A 22062-nucleotide genomic window follows, 5' to 3' on the forward strand; every position below is an offset into this window, starting at 1 on the left:
AAAATTTGTGAACTCCAAAAATACTACAGAAAAATTCATTTACTGTAGCAGATCACAGCCCAATGAAGCCAACAGGACCACATCATCTGCAAAAAGCAAAGGCTGGACCCCCTCTGCCCCTTAGCTATGCCTAGAAATTATGTCCATAAAAGTCTTGAACAGAATTGGTGACAAAAGGCAGCCCTGACGGACTCCAGCACCCACCAGGAACTGGTCAGCCCAAGTCTGACTTACTCCTGGCAATGAGAACCAAATTCTTGCTCCGTTTATACAGGGATCTGATGACCCACAACAATGGACCCCATACCTGATACTTCTGAAGCACCCCCCCATGGGACCCTCCAAGGGACACAATCGTTTGGTCTTTCCAAGACCACAAAACATATGTAGACTGGCTTGGAAAACTCGCATGAACCCTCCAGAGTATTTGTGAGGATGAAGAACTGATCCAGCGTTCCGCAACCAGGATGGAATCCACATGGATCTGAGGTTCGACCAATTGGGATGGACCTTCCTCTCCAATACCCTTCCCAGGGAGGCTGAGGAGTGTGATCCCCCTAAAGTAGGAAGACATCCTCCAGTTCCCTTTCTTAAAGCTCGGGACCACCACCCCAGTCTGCCAATCCAAAGGCACTGTCCCCAAACTCCACACAATGTAGAACCGGCATGTCAGGCAAGACAGCCCAACACCATCAAGAGCATTCAAGAATTTCATCCACCTCTGGAGACTTAACACCAAAAAGTTTTTTTTGACTACTTCAGTTATCTCAGCCCCCTTCATAGGTAGGTTCCTCCAAGGAAGGTGTATCAGTGGGATTCAGGAGGCCCTTATATCTCCATTAGAAGTCAACAGTTCTCCATTTCTGCTGTAAACAACATTCTCAAAGCCTTTCTTCCCCCTCCTGAGCCACCTAAAGGTTTGCCAGAATCTTATCTAAGCCGACCGAAAGTCCTCCTCCACAGGCTCACCAAACCCCTCTCACAGTCAAGTTTTTGCTGCAGTAACTGCCAAAACCATATTGCGCTTGGACTGTCAGTATGTGTCAGCTGCTTCAGGGGTCCCTCAAGCCAAGCTGGTGAGTCACTCACGTCTGCCTTGTCGACATGCCTGGTAAGTGGACAAATTAGGCTAAATGACTGGTCGATTAAAAAAAATACTCGTCTCTTAAAATGAGAAAAAATTGATTCAAAGGAAGTAGTGTGTCCTTGTATACCTTGTAAGTCTCAGCGCATGCACTTGTGCTCCTGTGAGAGTGGGACAGATGAAGAAGGGCACAAAGACAGGCGACCAAGAGTATTCTGCCCTCATTTTGATGCACTTCAACTGAAGGACACCAGGCATGTAATCGGTGGGCTGACCTTGTGAGAGCTGGCCTTTTTCCCCAATGTCAGCATTATATAGGCTATGTGATTGTGATTGCCCCCCCCCCCAGTTGGCAGCTGCTTGGCAGGAAAAAGCAAGGCTGCATTTTGTTGCCAGTCCACCCCTGATGGACACTGAATGCATCACAAGTTTCCGGGTTTCGCTCCATTTTGAACATGTACTATGTGATAAAATTTGTCCCACATCTTTGTTCACATTGCTTCATACATACAGTAGGTTCCCAGGACACTTGTCTAAGCTGTAACCTTTCTAAGCTTAATGATGTAGATGTCTGGATTTTTAGTGGTAAGTAACTAGAGATTGGTTTGGAACTAGAAATGGGGCATGACAGAAATGACAGCACTGTATTCCCCGGACAGTCCCATCACTTGCTCCGTCCATTTAATCTGTACTTATTGTAGTGATCGTGGGGTAGACGGGCAGGCAGGCAGCTGGTAAGGATGAGGCCGGCAGGCAAGGGTGCAAGATAAAGGAAAACGGGGTTTTATTGATTGAACGGGGAAGACAGGGCAGACGGCGATGAACTAACGTTAATGACAGACTTGCGGAATACGGACTTAGACGTGGACTAAATGCCCAAGACAAGCCGAAATAACAGGGAACAGCTGTGCACAATCGGGGAAGCACACATGGATGATGAGGGGGCGTGGCAACACACGAGGACTGGATGCGCAGGTCATGACACTCATTCAACAGTGACCAACCTGTGTAATTTCTAGAAGTACTAGATAGGTCATCTGGAAATTTTAGGTTTTTTACAGAAGTAAATAAATTTGCTTTTGCCTTGCCATGACATGTTGGTCTTAATGTTTACTTATTCATTTGTTACTTGGGATTTATTTATTAATGGGATTCCCATTCTTCACAAAGTTATCCATAATTTGTTGTGAACCACACAGTCGAATGCCTTTGCATAGTCGATGAAGTACAGGTAGATATCCTTTCGGTATTTTCTGCTTTCAGCCAAGATCCATCTCAGGTCAGCAATGACATCTCTCATTCCACATCATTTTCTGAATTCTGCTTGCACCTCAGGTAGCTCTCTGTCGATGTAATGCTCCAACTGCCTTTTATTTATCTTCAGCGGGATTTTACTTGATATCAGTGCTATTGTTTGGTAATTCCCACATTCTGTTGGATCACCTATCTTTGGAAAGGACACGGATATAGATCTTTTCCAGTCTATAGGCCCAGTAACTGTTTTCCAGATTTATTGGCACAGATTAGTGACGCTTCCAGAGTTGCACCAGTTTGTTGAAATATTTCAACTGATATTTACTTGATTTTCTTGGTACAGTAACTCTGTGTATATTCGCTCCATCTTCTTTTGAGTTCTTCTGCATCATTTAGTATTTTGCCTGTTGAATCCCTGAATGTTGCAACTCGAGGCTTGAATTTCTTCTTCACTTCTTTCGACTTGAGAAAAGCCTCCTGTGATCTTCCTTCCTGTTCTTCCAGCTGCAGATCTTTGCATATATCATTGTAATAACTTGCTTTGTCTTCTCTAGCTGGTCTTTGAAATTTTCTGTTCAGCCACTTTCTCTCTTCTTCCTCTTCCTTTAACTTTTCTCTGTTCAAGAGCAATTTTCAGGACCTCCTCCAACATCCACTTTGGTCTTCTCTTCCTTTCTTATCCTCTTAGTGACCTTTCGCTTTCTTCGTGTATGATATCTTTCATGTCGTTCCACAGTTTGTCTGATGTTCGATCGATTGTGCTCAATGCATCAAGTCTATTTTGGAGATAGTCTGTAAATGCATATGTGTTTGAGTTCGTACTTTGATTCTAGTGGCATTGCTTCAATTGTCTTCAACTTGAACTTGAACTTGCATACGGGCAGTTGGTGGTGCATTCCAGTCGCTCCTGGTCTTGTCCTCAATTTTGAAGTTGAACTTCTCCATCTTCTCCATACACAGATGTAGTCAGTCTGGTTTCTATGCATCCCGTCCGGTGAGGTCCATCAGTATAGTCTTCATCTATGTTGATGGACAAAAGCATCTGCAATGGAAAAGCCGTTGGTTTTACAAAAATCTCCAAGGCCATATTTCCCCAACTACCCATCCTTCTTCCTTGTCTCCCACATTTGCATTTCAATCACCAGTGATTATTAGTATGTCTTGATTGCAAGTTTGATCAATTTCATCCTGCAAAAGTTGGTAAAAATCTTCAATTTGCTAATGGATAGCCTTAGTGGTTGGTGCATACATTTATATAATAGCTGTGTTCAGTGTTCTTCCTTGTAGACGCATATATATTATCCTGTCACTGACCACGTTGTACTTCAAGTCATGTATGATGTTAACATTTCAATTAACTCATGAAATGTTTGGTTTTTATGTTGTGACACCTGGGCAGATTTGCAGTAAACTCTGGTTCATGATTGGTCATGCTACACATAAATTAAATTACTTATATGTATGAATTACAGGGTATTGATGAAAAGTTAACTTTTAAGAATATGCTTATAAAAGGTGATTACTAGTACTGTTAGCCAGTTCTTAATTTTTTTATGGTCTTGCAAAACTACAATATACCACTGTATCAATAAAAATCAAATCAATAAAAACACACCTGTTACACAGCAGTAAGAGAAGGACGACCCAAATGCAGGCTGTCAGTAAGTAAACCCCTCGCATATTTGATTGACCTTCCCAATTCAAAATATGCGACTGAACACATAGCAAAATCGATTGATTAGTTCATTATGTAGAATGAATTTAATTCGTTTCAATTCAGTGCAATCATACAACACAGGAATGCCATTTAATCTAGTAAACATAAATAATTACATAACAGATTTAATTCCAAGATGGTAGATATAACTAGTGACCTTATATATGTACTAGTGATTGAACTCTTTCTATGATTGTAAGATGAGAATTGTGCAATTGTTTTAGCCTTTCTGATTGTTTTGGCCTTTTCTAAGTCCTTTTCCCTGTGCATATATTTATTGTTTTTACATATCTAACAGTCTATCTGTGTTACCATTTGAGAGGAGTCTGTATGCAGTAGCTTTTCCTGTAGGTTGTCAGATGGGTAGGACTGCGATAGGGTTACTTTTAAGACTGTATTAAGCGCTCTTTCACCACGGTACAAAGAAATTCACATTTTAAAATATTTATTCTATGGGCGACACTTCAAATGTGGCATTCATTACGAATAACAGTGACACGCACAGACTGTTCAGGCAGGTGCTCGAACGGGTGGCATGCCTGACGGGTACTGGGGATCGGTACCCTTGGCTTTGGATAAACTGAACTGTCAGCGGGGCCGCTGCCCAGGGGCCCACACAACCCATAATCCGTCCCTGGCTGCGCGGTTATAACACCTAAAATAAACTGCATACATATGTGTCTATGCCAGGTCTGATAAATCTAAACTATTTGTGCATATGTATTTTTTATTTTGTACGTACACGTTTTTTCCCAATTAAATACACGAAACGTTTGATAAATGAGGCCTCAGGCTGCAAAACATGGATTTGCAGTTTCCATTTTGTGTCAGTTATGCTGGATTTTTGGGAAAATCATACTTTAAGTTACAGCTGTATTGACCGCTCATCAAGAAAATATTTAGCATCATTGATTATGTAACTATGTAACTGTAAAGGTTTTGTCAGCCTTTATTAAAAAAAAAAAATCCATGATAATGAGCCTGTTTCCTCCGGGTACTCCGGTTTCCCCCCACAGTCCAAAGACATGCTGAGGCTAATTGGAGTTACTAAATTGCCCATAGGAGTGCATGTGTGAGTGAATGGTGTGTGAGTGTGCCCTGCGATGGGCTGGCCCCCCATCCTGGGTTGTTCCCTGCCTCGTGCCCATTGCTTCCGGGATAGGCTCCGGACCCCCCGCAACCCAGTAGGATAAGCGGTTTGGAAAATGGATGGATGGATGATGAGCTTTGTGTATTGCAAACAAAATGAGGAACAGCTATACAGTAGTTAGAGCTAGCTAGTCGCCCCGTTTGCCTTATACTGGGCTACTCCACAAAGCAAGTTTAGACAGTGACCCAGATCATTTCAAAAGTTTCTACAAAATATGAAACCTGATTCTTGGCTGCAGATCAATGTCCATGGACCACTGGACCTTGCACAGGTCCCAGTCAAGTCGAGCTGCCTTTAATTTAAGCAGACAACTGTTTGTTTAGCAGTTTCCTCGACTAAAATTAGCCATGTAGCAGCATGTTTTGCCACTCAGTCCATCCAAGGGGGTTTGTTCTGGCAGGAAAGTGACGTCAACACATACCCTCTATAGCTATTCGTTTGAGCATTTACAGATTTCTGTCATTTTGTCATTGGTCTTTACAAAATGCACTGCCTTCCTACTAGCAATTATGAAGGTGTTGTTCTGCTTAGTCAGTGTTCCTCCTTTACTTTATCATCAAACCACGACATTTCTTCACACAAGCACTACAAACACGTTTAACTGAACTTGTTTAACAATTAAACCTTTTTGTAGCTAGTTGCTCTCAGCAATCAATTATTGCTGTTTCGAGCAATAATTAAATCTGTTAATACCTTTGATTCTTGTTCATTGTTGTCTTTGCTTCTTATAAAGCATTAGTAGTCTTGTATTGTTTCACAGTTTAGTTTGCATGCTTTGCATTATATTCTTCTGTATAACATACTGTAGATTAAAAAAAAATTGCTCGCAAATTTTTCTCTCTAGTTCACCATAAACGTGCTCATTATAAAAGTTACATTTTACGAAGTTTAATTACGTTTTTTCTCTTTTCCCCAGGGTAATGATCCCGGATCCCCCTACTAAGACTGGATTCTGTAACTGTATTCCTTTTATGCCCCCTTCCTTCCCGAAATTAAACTACGCCCTTGTTTACGCAGCATATTTAGGAAAAGCAACATCGTTTCGCTCTTGAAATGAGAAGAAGCTTCTAGCCACCCACCAGGGCATTTAACTTACGTTTTTATCAACAGCGCATGTGCAAAACCATAAAGTTAGATTCAGTCCTCCAGATGACCTCCTATCAGTGGGATTAAACAATTTGTAGAGCCGCATTGGTTAAAATGGTTTAATTATAATCGTGGACGCAGGTTAGTATTCAACACTGGTAGGGACCAACTCAAGCCCGAACCCCCGCCCCCCTAAACACACAGGGTACTCCCACAATACTGGCAAGCGCATGGTACTAGGCCTACGCCTTCGATTATAGGCTAATAGATGTTTATATTCTTTTTTGCTAACAATCATAATTTAGAAAGATTGCAAAATATCATACAGCGCAGGCAAAATGTAAGTTATTTTCGAAAATTAACATGAACCGCTAATTCGTGTTGGTAAATTTGACGACACAAAGCTACAGTGCAGTTTTTCCACATCGTTTTATTCCAGCCTCTATCCCTTCCTCGTGTTCTGGGTCGCCGAGATTATTTTATGTCAACATAATTTCTAATTTAAGACGTAATTTACCACTTATGTTAAATAATTTACATAAACTTTACCAAGATAATTTATACTGTGTCTTTTCAAATAAAAATATGATTCCGGTAGCTTATGAAATTAAATATTACGATTCAGTTCTATACTCACTGCATTCTCCTGTGTAACGTTCCGTGTAGCCCTGCTGCTCATTTCGGTACTAATCTGACTTACGTAAAATATCCTTGGGGTTGTGCGCATTAGCTGATCTGGTGTATGACTAAAATTGTAAAAGAGGGATTAAATGGGGGAAATTGCGTGTGTTGGCTGCAGCAATAAGCACCGTGTTCCTCACTGAAGTCTCCGAATTTGCATTACGGCCAGCTGCTCATTTTAGCGGCATAAATTAACTTGTGTATGTGCTTGCCCACTTTCCAACGTAATATTAGTAGTTATCGTTGCAAACATGTCACATATAAATTCATTAGGAAAAGGAGCTCAGCAAATCAGACAAGAAAGGGAAATGAGTGTCCGGTGTAAAATCTACTTACAGTTGTAATTTAAGAAGACATGAATTAATTAAAGAGAAGGGTAAATTAGAATTAAATCGGGATTATTTTTTTATATGAAATGTTTTCTTCATTCTCGACATACAACTTTTGTTGATGTGAAAAATGATGATGTAATATTTACGCAGGCGAATTAAAACGACAATTCCTTAGTCACAGCTTGTAATGATCGCACTAGATTCAAAATGCATAACCCATATTTAATACTAATTAACAACATATATGGAACTAAAATATATATAACTTTGCATCGCCAACACATTTAAAAGACAGTTCTACTTAATTTATTATAATGGAAGGAACGTTATTTACAATCCCAGGGACCGTAAATTGACACAGCAAAGCGAGAGATAATCAGCATAGAATTTGCTTCCCATTCTGATATTTTTATATATATATATGTATATATATATATATATATATATATATATATATATATATATATATATATATATATATATATATATAAATATCAGAATGAGAAGCAATACATATATATATATATATATATATTTTTTTTTTTTTTTTTTTTGGTGGGGGTGGATAGTTTTAACCACACGCGGATTCCGACGAAAACATGCCCTCTGAAACATACTCCACGTTTTGCACGGGGAAACCTGAAGACAGTCCAATGGATTAAAAATGTCCAATTGCCATGTACTATGGCACGTTAACTCTTTGCAGTACTTTCTCATCGAGGTGGTTATTAAAAGCATTTTGGCGTCAATAGAAACGAGTTAAGTTTGCGTGTGATCTACTACGAGACCAATACATCAGGACCGGAGTTGGAGCGAGTTTGGGGACCTTCGCGGTACAGCCGTAACACAGAGAAAGTCCGCAGTTGAATCGATTCAGGAGAGCCGAAAAAGAATATAAAAGGTAAGTGTATTATTTGCGACATATGAGCAGAAATTGTTCTGTTTTGAAGGAAGCTGCTTATGGTATTATCGGTATAACATGAAAAAGTACGGAATTATTTGTCAAGACTATTTGTTCTGAAACTGCAAGGCAGGTCATTTATATAGCACTTTTATAGACATGCTCAGCATAATTAATCGATTTAACATCACGACTTAAATGTTCATAAGAAAACTTTTAAATATTTAAAAATATTGCCAATTATTATGGAAAAGAATGAATTCTGCCGTATTTGATACATTAAACAATATATTTGTTCTATTAAAAAATGTAAAACATGGCCAAACGACATAATGTTTCCTAAAAATGATTGTTGTGTAAACCAGCGATTCAGACGTATTTTTTAGTCTTGAAATCCAGATTATAGAAAATATTTCAGATTGTGGGATTTAACTTCACACATGCTGCACCAACTATGGCTTGGGTTCTGTCGTTTGTTTAATCCGCAGCAATATTTCCAGTCATTCGGTAGAAAGAGCTCGATTTCATCTCATTTTTCATTTGTCTCAACGAGGTACATTTGTTCCATCAACCCGATCATTCTGTTAAAATTGACATAGACTCTTCAGTGGTTTGACTGCCAAGAAAACACACCCTGTCGTGCCATACCATAGAAAATGTACATACTCCAAAAGTTTTGTTTAAATTTATATTTAAAATTTATGTCATCGCAGTATTATTATTATTATTATTATTATTATTATTATTATTATTATTATTATTATTATTATTATTATGTGAGAATGGAAGTGTGTATTCAAATTACTGCATAATAAAAAATGTATATTTCTTAATTCTTAGTATTGCGGGATTGTTTGATTAAAAACCTTACTGTAACATAGCGTACATATTAGAAACGGATATTGCGTATATTACGTCGATCTTACACGTTTTTATCATCTTAATCGTGCGTAAAATTTCAATAGTTGTTGCAATGATATTGTAATTTAAAGCTTTGTTTGTCAAAGCTCAATGAGTTACAATCCTGCATCAACTTTGAATGTGTAATTGAACAGTATGCTAATTATCACTCCAATACTAATACATTTATCCTATATATTTCCTAATTGTGTCGCTTCTAAAGTGTTCGTATAAACGCAGGATGTCCAAAGAACCAAGTGCTATATCTAGAAAGGCGGCACATTTCTGAAGGAGTAAACATGCAAATGTATAAGCTACAGTTCGACTCATATTATCATAAGCAAATATTGAGGATCTGCACTAATACAGTCCCATCTGTGTTACTTTGTTTGAAATTACTGCAGATCCGTGATAATGAAACGTCGAGTGTCACGACAGACGGACATCTCAATCAAGGATTAGTCCAGTCATTTTACTATTGAAACATAAAATTATCATCCAGGGGGAAGGTCGTAGGCATTATCACAGCGCCGTGTCATTGAAATCTGCCCATGACCCCAATTTCAAAAGGCTGGACATTCTTAAGTGGCAACGGTCTCATTACATCCCATTAACGACAACCTGTACGAATGCTACTAGGATTATTATTGATCTTGTTTTTACTATAGTACCTACAAGTACAATTAAAAGCATGAAATGCCTACCAAAACAGACGATGAAATTCAAAACTATTCTGTAGACATTTTTTATTGTTATTTTTATTATCTTATGTATTTTAAAAGAAATACGAAGCGTAGATTGCGCTTTTTGATAGAATATGTGGTAAGAATATCGTTATATTTAACGATTTTTTATTTTTATTTTTTTAGCGGCTGCACGCAAAAATGGACTTTCACTGCCACAAACTTTCAGCATGTGTCCAAATAGGTAAGTATTTCTGATTCATTTTGGAGTACGCTATTTTAAGAGTGGAGTACAGGTAACGAAGAATTTGTAAAGATGAATCTAAATTTTTAATCATCAGATTTTTATTTTACAAAGGTAATAATTTCTTTGCCAGGGTACATATATATATATGGCGCCCTCTACTGGCTGTGTATTGGTATTGTTTTTTTAAGACCTAATGGAACACAATTCCAACAGCACGTATGTGTTTGATATATTTTTATAATTATAAAATAGGTATATTTTTGCAATTATTAGTCAGAAATACAAGCTTCAGTACAGCGCTTCAGTGCAGTTTTCATTCGCCGGTCTATGCTGTCATGTTAATTTATCTTTATTTTACTGCCACAACGACAATAATAATAATGGTTCATTTATACGCACCTTTTATATTGATAGTACTTATTGTGGTCATCGTCATCAGGTTTTTGGGGAAATTTAGAGTTTAAACATTTACAACTATAACAATGCTTGATTTCGATCAGCCGGATTGACCTTTAAATAGGCTGTGTGATAGTTGACAGTTGGGGAAATGAAGTGAAATATTAAAGCATTTCCCTGACGATTCCCATTTAAACGGTTGTGTTGTCGCACATGAATCGACCGAGTGATTATTGCTTGTCTAAAAAAATATCATCATGGTATATGACATAATTCACCATTTTAATTCGTTAGAGAAAAAGAACGAAAATGTAAAAATAATCCGGGCAATTTAGAGCTCGAAAGAATTTGCAAGCGGCAGCTGTATTTAATAAAATAGGACAGATGGGTCCATGCAGATCTCATTAGGAGTGGCTATTTTTGCCTGGAGAACTCACGACGTTTCCCCGATTTCTCTGGAAGGCCTGCCAATGAAGTTTATATAAAGGGCTTCTGATGGATTCTGTGTGAGCGACGAAGGCTTCTCGAAAACGCCAAATATATGCGGTTTATGCGTCTTAGATTTGACTTCAGATTTCAGAGAGTGGAATCCAGAAAACGAAGCATTTGTTCTATATTATTAATTCAAACATATTTTGGGTTAATTCTCCCAATGTTGTTATAAATAGTATTTTCATTCTGCATAATAAACGGAACAATTTTGATGGATATTTTTGGATGCATATTATTTATCAAATATATGCTGAATATATAAACAAAAACTAGTTATCTACTGAGGTTCTAAGCACTTATTTTGTTATCAGAATTTGTTATATTCAGCTATAGTACCTCACTCGAAGAATAAAATGTTGCTAATCAAGTTTGGAAAAAAGCTGCATGTGTGAAATTCGGATAATGAACAAAAACGCTAAATAGCACTAAGTAGGTGTCGCATTGATTGAAAAGCCTAAGGTTTGTGTTTTTCTCAGAAAAATAATTCTATTAAATAGCGTGTAACAAATAATATAGGCCCATATTTTTAAATGCAATATTTAATATTGTAACAAATAAAAATACATTTGCGGCTACAAGAAAAAGCCTTGTGTCTGCATCATGGTTTAAGTTTTGTAAATCACGTTAGGTCTTGCATATCGGTCCCAGCATTCTGCTGGAAATAATTTTTGATTGTTTCCGCTTCATACATTTTATAATATAGGCATAGTGAATCAAATACACGTAACCAACGTAAATAAATATATACGTACATAAATTAATAAACCTAACTTTGATATCTGAACAAATCAAGAAAAAATAACAGTAGGCCCACTGTCTTGCATTTTGAGAAATCTTTCTGTATAGGCAATAGGTCTTTATTTTTTGTTTGGAAAAATAAGAGAAAACATTTACAACTTATCTGTTCTGCCGTCGGATAGAAAAAAATACATTTGACTTAGCCTGTCAAAAAGTGGGATGGATTAGATGACGTCAAAGAAGGAAAAGTTACTTCAGAGAGCCTGCAAGGACCTGGGAACATATGAATTGAAAATTGAAAGATCTAATATCTGTGTGATTTTCCGTGGGTCTTCTGTCACCTGCCTTTTTAATCACTAGCCTCAGCCGTTATGTGTTCCAGCCTCCTACGAAAATGTTTATGCGGTTTATTTAGTGGCTTATTTGAGTTATACGCTTATTGTTTTAATTTGCGAACGTCTTTTAAATTGATCGGTGTGAAGTGTATTTCAGGGGCAGCTGCGCAAGTCTCCATCACAAATATTTTCTGAGTATAGGGGCGTTTCGGCTGGAGCTAAGACGCGGTTTCTGGTTTACATCGATCCTTCAGACTTGTTATTGATGGCTTCTGTGAAGGGTCCGCTGTATTTAGACCAACAACTGCACGGAAATAAATCTGAACCTGGCAACCAAACAAATTCAGTCATGGCTTCTAGCATACAGCCGCCCCAGCGGTTTCGGGGTAATAAACACCGCCTAGGGATCCGCGCCGCTTCCGATACCGCCAGTCCTGAATGCATAGGTATAAGGCTCGGCCTCTAGATAATTCCGTTTCCCTAGAAAAACATCTAAAATAATTATTGTATTTACCTACTGCATGAAAGAGTAGAGTTAAACTTTAAATATCGATGAATACAGCGTCTGGTACTTAGTTCAATTCTGCGATTGCAAAATTACTTTTGACTTACCTTTTCACTAATGCAGAGAGAGAGAAAATTCCCAACAAAACTGAAGACTCTTCAGACGACCCGTCAAAGAAGAAGAGGCAGCGAAGGCAGAGGACGCATTTCACCAGCCAACAGCTCCAAGAGCTGGAGGCCACTTTCCAGAGGAACAGGTATCCAGACATGTCTACAAGAGAAGAGATTGCTGTCTGGACCAACCTCACAGAGGCCAGAGTCAGGGTAAGACATGCAACGATGATTACATGATAAAGACAATTTTTCTGCAATTTTTAGGGTTTATTTCTTACTGTATACCCTGTCAGTTTAAAAGGAGTGCAGGCTATTGTTGTACCAGACTGAATGCATAAGCTGAGTGACAGATTATACAGAATTAAAATTGACTAAATGAAATGTCCATTCATCTAGTTATCCATCCATCCATCCATCCATGGATACATAAATGCAGACATACCTGTACGTATACATGCATACACAGACACATACATACATACATTCATTCATCTTTAAACTGCTTATCCTGGTGAGGTTTCCTGGGTGTTTGGCAGCAAAGGCGATAATGTGATGTATATTCAAAGGTTTATTTTAAAATTTTACTTTTATTTTTCATATCCTTTGTGACTGTATTCTTGCTTGTTCCTTCTTAAATTATTCTAATAGTTGCACAGTCAAAAGAGCAGTTGAGGATACATTTAACATGTTGTACCTGTATAACTATGCATGTGGTAATTAAAAGAATCTTGAATTTTAATGTAATGTAATGGCATAAAGTCTACAATCATTCATTATGCTAAATAGCCTTCCAATGTAAAGGGGGAAATGCACAGAGACACACTCACACATCAGACCCATAGGCAAGATTTTGTATGTGTGTGTGTGTATATATATATATATATATATATATATATATATATATATATATATATATATATATATATATGAACTATGTTTGCTATGGTTGTTCTCTGTTTCTCATTACTGAAGGGCTTTTTCCTTGCTTTATGGGACTTCAGTCCTGCTTCTAGGAGCCTGATACAAACTGTCCAACCTGATACCTGCGCTTAATGTGTCCCATTCCTTTTGAAGGTCATTTGATTTCATCCTCCGATTCAGGAGAGACTGTCGGATAAATTAACGGTCATCTCTGGCATTAGAATGTTGCTTTCGCCTTTTACCTGGCTGGTTTCTGGTCCTTCCCAGTGTCTCCTGCTTCACCTTATTCTCATGTACTGCTGACTTAGACATTTTGAACCTGGAAGCAACCTGTTGCTCGGCGCAGCCTTCTGCCAGCAGAAACACGATTTAACCAGAATTTACAAATGTAGATTTGTTTAAAAATATAGAGGGGTCTTTTAATTTTTTTTTTCATGACGTTGTGTGTCTATATGTAGTTATGCTGTTACAGACGCCGTTAGTAAATGAGCATAAATAAAGCACATGTAAATGCCATTGCATGTCGTGGAATACTGAAAGGACACGTACGCTGTTCTTGTTAATATGCCTTAACATTACTCATTTTTACAACTATTTTAGGTATGGTTCAAGAACCGCCGGGCAAAATGGAGGAAAAGGGAAAGAAATCAACAAACGGAACTTTGCAAAAATGGATTCGGTCCTCAGTTCAATGGACTTATGCAACCCTATGATGACATGTATTCCAGCTACACGTACAACAGCTGGGCTACCAAGGGAATAACGTCAGCCTCGTTGTCAACCAAAAGCTTTCCGTTTTTCAACTCCATGAATGTCAATCCGTTGTCATCGCAGGCTATGTTCTCGCCACAAAACTCTATCTCTTCCATGGGCATCAACTCAAGTATGGTACCCTCCGCGGTAACCGGCGTGCCGGGTTCAAGTCTCAGCAGCTTCAATAACTTGAACAACCTAAGTAATCCTTCTCTGAATACTGGAGTTCCTGCGCCGACTTGTCCATACGCATCGCCGACGTCCCCTTACGTGTACAGGGACACGTGTAACTCCAGTCTGGCCAGCCTGAGACTGAAAGCAAAACAGCATTCAAGCTTCGGATACGTTCAAAATCCTTCTTCCGATCTGAGTGCTTGCCAATACGCAGTGGACCGACCTGTGTGAAATCCGGGAATACTATAATCGTTTCTCAGGAAGCAGACGATACAAGTGTTCTTATATAACGGATGCACTATATTGGATAAATAACTGAAAAAGAGCTGAAAATCATGATGGAATTTCTATCCGAGAAAATTATATATTTAACTGTACTGTCCGGAATGGTATTTAATTTGTTGTTGGCTAAGTTTCAAAGATTGAACACTCCGTGTATAAACTGAACAGTAAAACTAATTTTATAAAGGCGAATGCAAATAAAGAATATAGAAAACATACAGGAATGACATTTGCTTACCGATGAGGTCTTGTGTTCTAGTAAATCTACCAGTTTTTGTGTTTTGAATCGATTGGAAAATGTATTATCTGATGTCTTTGTGCAAATGGGTTTTGTGCATAAGGGTTTTTATCCCTATGAAGAATTCGCTGCATGTGTCTAGCCTAGTATAATTTTTGGTACGATTTTTAAAATTGATTATTAACTTCCCAGATTTTTGTGTTCGGGCGTGTTGATGCTGCTTCTTGTTTGGGTACCGAACCTTAAAAACGTTCGTGTAGAGTGGGGGGTTTATCAATAAATAAATTGGCGAAACATGTTGTTGACAGGTTAGTAAAAACAGAAGATATTCGCTGTGGAAATCGGCTGCACATTGATTATTTGGTCCAAAAGAGTATGCCGAAATGCGAAATGACAACGGGCAGTAATATTTTCATTGCTTAATAGACCTGTTGCTCAATTTCTTCGTTGTATATTTCAGTGACTTTAAATAGTAAGCGAATAAATACAGTTTATTTTCTGCCAAGTTATTTATTTCACCGGGTTGTGAAATGCAGATATTGTAATAAATGAGGGGAACGTGTATACACAAAACAAACAAACAGATCCCTTACGATATTACATTATATTACCTAATAATATTCCTGCAGCGCGCATAAATTAACCATTCCACTTCATTACAGCCCATTTAAAAAGAAATGTAGGCCTAATGGCTTATAACTGTTGAGATAAATTTTGCTTACCGTTTTATTCTTTTACTTACTCCCAATGAGAATTTGGAAAATTGTACAGGCGTACATAAATGTTATAAATGTTTAAATGTTATATCCAAAAGTTTAGAATCCAATAGTAATTATTTAGGATATTCGGTCTCTCACTTAAATTCGTGGAAAGATTCCATCTGTCTGAAAATCCTTGTTTTTGTACCCGTCTTAATACACATTTCTACAAAACAGATCTGGTGAACGAGGGATTAATCCGTTGAAAGGCATGCATCTGAAGCCACACACATTGGAAAATGGTGTCTTACTTAAAATTTCTTCAATCATCTGAGATATCGGAATAACATTTTCTGGTATGTCTAAACCTTGAAAATTATAGTTATATCATGATGACAGTGTTTTCCAAATATTTCATTACTTGAATGAATGCATCCCAGACATGAGTGAGTTAGGCCTATCTCATTAAATATTTTTTAAAAGTAGGTGTTTAAAAATAGCGAATCAATGGCGAGTTATTTCGTAACATTAAGTACTTAATTATCTCATACTTAAGATCGCTCGATAATTGGAGAGTGTATCTCGAAATCCTTTGTAACTAGTAATTCGTACTTTCTTTCGTAAACTAAGCAGTGATCCTACCCTGGATGGGTTTCCAGAAAGCTTCTAAAGGCTAAGCTGAAAATAAGTAGGCCCACTTTAGCCACGTACGTTTTTGTCAATAGTTCGGGCATCACGTGCAACCATGTGGAATGATCCATTACTCCATCTACTGCCCCGCTCCAATTAACATATTTTTGGAGGTTGGGAACTTGAAAATGAAAACTCAAAGCAGGAAGTGAAATGTCAAGTTGGAAAATGAACAGAGAAAATTTTTTTTCCAGTTATTTTTTTTAATCTTTCACAAATGACTAATACATAAGTGGAAAATGAAAATACTGTTTCATTTTATTTTTAATTTTGGCAGGATCGTTGCGCATAGACTGTGGAAACTAAATGGCTACGTAAATCTAGCAAGTGGAGAGCAGCGCCGCCACGCATGGATGGCCACAACAAGAATAGACAGAGAATACTGTTAATTAGTGGCTCCAGACCGATGTTTGGAAAATGGAACGTAATGCATTGACATCGACATATTTATAGTATATTTTTATTTCAGGAAACTTATTGTACGGAAAATAAAATATAACCTATAACACACAAGTGGACAATTTTATAGAGCTCCCCCTAAAGGTCGCAGGGGAAGATTTCAAGGAAGTTCGTATCCTTTTCAGGGGAGCCGAGCTCCCATTAGCTCCCCCGTAATTCGAACCCTGGGTGTAAGTGCAGCTAGACTGAGCTTCCCATGAATGCCCAGGTACAAGTGTAAGCAGGATTGGAGAAGGAGCTACACAAAAACTTCTAAGAATACAAGAATCTAATATGACTATTGCAGGACCAGAAGGGCAACGTAAGAACACGGAGGGAATGTGAAGAAGCATCAGGTTTAAGGGATGGCTGAAAAAAATACAGAATGATATTGTAAATAATTGGATTTTCTGGCAAATGAATAAAGATGTATTTGTTATTTAGATAATGGCCTTTACCTCTCCCATGAGCTCTGCATGGACTTTGGAGACTCCGTAGATGGTTCGGGGGCGCTGCACGCACAGGTCAGGGGTGGGGTTCCGGGGGGAGGTGGGCCCGAATGCACCGATGGTGCTGGGGACAAAGAGGCGCAGGCTGTGTTCTACCGCAATGTCCAGGATGTTGTGCAAACCTGAGGGAGGAAGCCATCTTTGTCAAAATGCAGGATTCCACAGCTCCGGTCGGAATTCCAGTCCACATTCCTTGATTTACAGACCAAATACTTGCAGAGAACAAAGGCCATTCAGCCAACAGAACAGGGACAGCAGGGAAACGCTCCTTACCTGTGATGTTTACAGCCCGTGCCAAAGATACATTGGCCTCTCCAACAGCACTGAGGAGGGCGCTATAGTGGACCAGCCAAGTAATTTGGTTGTTCACTACAATCCCACGCAGGTTCTTGTCATCCAAAATGTCAGAGTAAACAAAGGGGCCTGCAGTGTACAAAAGGGATATTTGTAATAACAACTTTCAGCCACTGGCTCAAGAAATATAGAGCATGAAAAATAAATCAACCTTTAAAGTTTGCACAAGGTAAACTCACCTTATGACTTGGGGGATTCCTGATGTCTGACAGAATTACATTGTTTTTACCAAATCTCTTCCTGGGAAAAGATGACAAACTTCAGTCACAACTAGTAACTTCAGGCAATGACTGAAGGGTCTAAAGCATCAGAAAATCATCCAGGGTATAGAATCAGTAAAACAGTAATGTTGGAAAATGGAGTACTGACTGTCACTAATGGCCAGTGCAGTAAAAAGTCAGACAGTACTAAATAATTCTGCAACAGGATGGAAATTTTTGAGTCTAAGCTTCACGGGTCAGCAGATATAGGACAGAATGTAGAACCCTCTGGTGGAGTAACTGAGCACAAATGAATGTCTGGTTTGGGTCAGATGGTCTGAGTAGTATGTAGAAATAGGCACCTTCCTACTGTACCTAATGCGGTAAGTCTAGATCTTACAGGTTAAGCTTTTTTTATGCTGGCTGTGTGATCTTAGATTGTGTTGCATATTCAGAACAACACTGCTGTTGAGGGACTGCTCCAGATTTCCCATAGCATACTGAATTGGACTGGCAACAAATTTCAAGTATAAGCTTCACAGTTCAGGAGAAATAGACAGAAATGCAAAAGATGTCGCTATAGCGCCCCCATCAGGCTCAGGGTGTCTAGATAAATGAATCATCCAGTTTTGGTTCGGATTGGTGATTATTAAGCCTGTAAAAATGTATGCTTGAATTTCATTGGCCAGCATTTTATGACTTATGACTACCATAGTATGTGTCTGACCTCATGCTTGGTCATAGTAAACATCAGCCAAATTTCATTTGGATCGGCCAAGGAGATACTGGCAGTAGGTAGTTGTAGTGCACCCTATTGACGAAATGCGGCCTGCCTTGTATGGTGTGCCGAGAATGGTGCTGGGAGGTAGGATTTCAAATTTTATTAAGGTAGGCGAAGTAATAGTCAGGTTATAGCAGTCTGCTTAAAACAGGCCAAATCAGCTCAGCAGGTTTGGCAAATTATGCAAATAAGCAAAAAATCTAAGTAGGTGGGGCTTAATATTGTTATTGGCAGGCTGGTAGGGCATGGCTGTCTATATCTGCAGAAAAAGGAATTTCAACTCTAGGACTAACAGGTCAGGAGACATCGGCTGAAACATGGGGGGACTGACTTGGGTCGAATGGTGTGAGTAGTGGGAAGGAACTGACATTTTTGTTCCAAGTCAGGTCAGTCTAGGTCTTACAGTTTAGGCTGCCCATTTCATTTTTGTGAACAAAAATAATGAAAGAGAAAAATCCTTACAAAAACAATAATGGTCCATAGCACTACGTGCTTTGGATCCTTAGTCAATTTTAAAAGTCATCGAGCAAGTCAGTAAGTTCCCCCAAGAAAGCAATAAAATGCACTAGCTGGAAGGATGCTGATGGTGCAGACAGCGATGGACATGGGCTGACTGCCGCATCCTGGGTCATGGAGGACCTACCTAGTCACCTTGCTCAGGGTTCTGACAAAAACCATCTTCTTCAACCTAAGTAAGAAAGGTAAGGGGGAATTAAGGGTGGAACCATTCCATTTCACAATCCCCGAGTATCACATGCAGCAACTTCTGCATTATCAGTTACATTTCATATCCTTATTAGTTCTGCAGTTTTTTCCCCCACAAGTTCACATCTTAACAGACGCAGCAGTCGGAAGTTAATCTAATTAACAGAACGTTAATATTCCATCCATTATCCAAACCGCTTAGTCCCCACTGGGGTCACGGAGCCTATCCCGGGAGCGGCCAGGAAACCAACACTCAGGGCCGATTTAAACAGGCCAGTTAGCACGCTTTAGTACTGTGGAAGGAAACCAGAGTCCCCGGGGGAAAACCCACGCGAACACGGGGAGAGCGCCCGAGCTTCACCCAGAAAGGTCCTAGGATCGAGCCCAGCGCTAACCACCGCGCCAGAATGTTAACGTAATTTAACGAATTAAGCAACTTGAAATCGCATAAAAATGTTTTGCGAACGACGTTTTATTTAATAACTTATTTAATAACAATTTAAGAAACTGACAAATAAGGTCGATTTAAACATGACTTGACATGGCATTCTAGTAAAAACAGTAATAAGTAAGCGCATTCTTCTTTATTGTGCAATTTTCCTTGTGTATAAATGATTTCACTAGATCGTATCTGAGTGTTTAGCACGAATACATTTTTCTTGAGTAACCTGCTCTTACCTCTGCGATGGGCTTTTCTTTGTGGGTATCTGACTGTAATTCGCCAGTTTTTATATTGCTATGCCTTTTAACCAATCAATTTTTAACCAAAATTGTCTTAAACGTCTCAACTTACCGGTTGATTTAAGCGCCTTATTAAACTTATTTTGGCGCGTTTTTCACGCCTTTGTGAGTGTATTCGATAGGAAGGCCATCAACCCCAAACGCCTACAGACGCAAAAAATGCACGCCTAAACACCGAAATAATTCACACGTTAATATTTCGTTATATATCACGTTTTATTTTTAAGAGACCGCCATGTATCTTCTCCTACGGGTAGCATATTCCAACGTGTCTTAATACAACCCGTGGCAAAAAGTATGGAATCACCCCTCTCATGAGATGTTCATTCAAATCTTTAAGTGTGTAGAAAAAAAAAACAAGCGCATACATGCCACAAAACTATTTTCACTCAACAATCCAAGCTTCTGGCTGTATAAAACATTTAAAAAAAAAAAAACAAAGAAAAATAACTATAGTCAATGACAGCTGTTTTAAAGATCAAACAGAGGAAAAAAATATGGAATCACACAAATCTGAGGAAAATTATATGGAATCACCAAATAAAACCACTTCTAGTACTTTGTTGCACCACCTCTGGCTTTTATAACAGCTTGAATTCTCTGAGGCATGGATTTAACTAATGACAAACAGTATACTTCATCAATCTGTCTCCAGCTTTGTCTTATTGCAGTTGCCAGATCAGCTTTGCAGGTTGGAGCCTTGTCGTGGACCATTTTCTTTAATTTCCACCACAGATTTTCATTGGATTAAGGTCCGGACTATTTGCAGGCCATGCCATTGACATTATATGTCTTTCCTGTAGGAATGTTTTCACAGATTTTTCCCTATGGCACGATGCATTATCATCCTGAAAAATTATGCTACCATCACCAAACATTCTTTCAATTGATGGAATAAGAAAAGTGTCCAAAATCTCAACATAAACTTGTGCATTTATAGAAGACGTAATGACTGTCATGTCTCCCATACCTTTACCTGACATACAACCCCATATCATTAATGATTGTGGAAATTTGCATGTTTTCTTCAGGCAGTTGTCTTCATAAATTTCATTGGAACGGCACCAAACAAAAGTTCCAGCATCATCACCCTGCCCAATGCAGATTCGTGATTTATCACTGAATATAACTCTCATCCAGACATCCGCAGTCCAAGATTGTCTTTCTTTAGCCCATTGAAACCTTGTTTTTTTCTGTTTAGATGTTAATGATGGTTTTCGTTTGGCTTTTCTGTATGTAAATCCCATTTCTTTTAGGCGATATCTTACTGTCCGGTCGCAGACATGGACTCCACTTTCTGCCCATTTGTTCTTCATTTGTTTTGTTGTGCATTTTCTGTTTTCAAGGCATATTGCTTTAAGTTTTCTGTCTTAGCGATTTGATGTCTTCCTTAGTCTACTAGTACGCTTCCCTTTTACAACCTTTCCATTTGATTTGTACTTCGTCCAGATTTTAGACACAGCTGACTGGGAACAACCAACATCTTTTGCAACATTCCGTGAAGATTTACCTTCTTCAAGAAGTTTGATAATCCTCTCCTGTGATTTATTTTCTCATTGAGATTTGATGTGTTTTCAAAGTGTTCCTTTAATTTTTTTGAGCAGTGTATATATACATATACAGCTCTGAAAAAAAACCTGTTTTAAATCCTGGTTTAATCCTGGTTCTGCTGGCAGAAGGCTACACTGCAAGGCAGGCTATTCCCAGGCTCAAAGTTTATAAGACAACAGTAAAAGAACAAGGTGAAGCAGGAGACAGAGGCAATAACCAAAAACCAGCCACGTAGAGGTCAGAAGCAACTTTCTAATGCCAGAGATGACCAGGAACATATCCAGCAATGATAAGTGTTATGAAGTGCACTGATAGGACAATTTATAAATGGTAAATGGGCTGCATTTATAAAATAAGAATTTTGGTTTCAGTGTCTTGCTCAAGAACACCTTGGTGGAGTCAGGAGGAAGAAG

The 22062-nt window shown here is 38.6% G+C and overlaps 2 protein-coding genes across 3 annotated transcripts; one reads left to right on the forward strand and one right to left on the reverse strand.

The window, feature by feature from the left end:
• Positions 1–7904: 7904 nt before the first annotated feature.
• LOC125721168 (pituitary homeobox 2-like) lies at positions 7905–15266 on the forward strand. Of its 2 annotated transcripts, XM_048997209.1 has the most exons (4): positions 7905–8205; positions 9975–10032; positions 12625–12824; positions 14136–15266. In XM_048997209.1, exons 2-4 carry the CDS (start codon positions 9990–9992, stop codon positions 14691–14693), a joined length of 801 nt encoding a protein of 266 aa, XP_048853166.1. In that variant the 5' UTR covers positions 7905–8205; positions 9975–9989; the 3' UTR covers positions 14694–15266. The 2 variants fall into 2 exon arrangements, with proteins under 2 accessions (XP_048853166.1, XP_048853165.1); XM_048997208.1 differs by lacking the exons at positions 7905–8205; positions 9975–10032 and adding an exon at positions 12118–12442.
• A 1982-nt stretch (positions 15267–17248) lies between these two features.
• LOC125721086 (inactive L-threonine 3-dehydrogenase, mitochondrial-like) lies at positions 17249–19330 on the reverse strand. The gene is made up of 4 exons (XM_048997021.1): positions 19296–19330; positions 17851–17911; positions 17591–17774; positions 17249–17439 (listed from the first exon to the last, which is right to left on the reverse strand). Exons 1-4 carry the CDS (start codon positions 19328–19330, stop codon positions 17249–17251), a joined length of 471 nt encoding a protein of 156 aa, XP_048852978.1.
• Positions 19331–22062: the final 2732 nt, after the last annotated feature.

The sequence above is a fragment of the Brienomyrus brachyistius genome, unplaced genomic scaffold, assembly GCF_023856365.1.
Source record: "Brienomyrus brachyistius isolate T26 unplaced genomic scaffold, BBRACH_0.4 scaffold32, whole genome shotgun sequence".
Classification (NCBI taxonomy): domain Eukaryota; kingdom Metazoa; phylum Chordata; class Actinopteri; order Osteoglossiformes; family Mormyridae; genus Brienomyrus; species Brienomyrus brachyistius.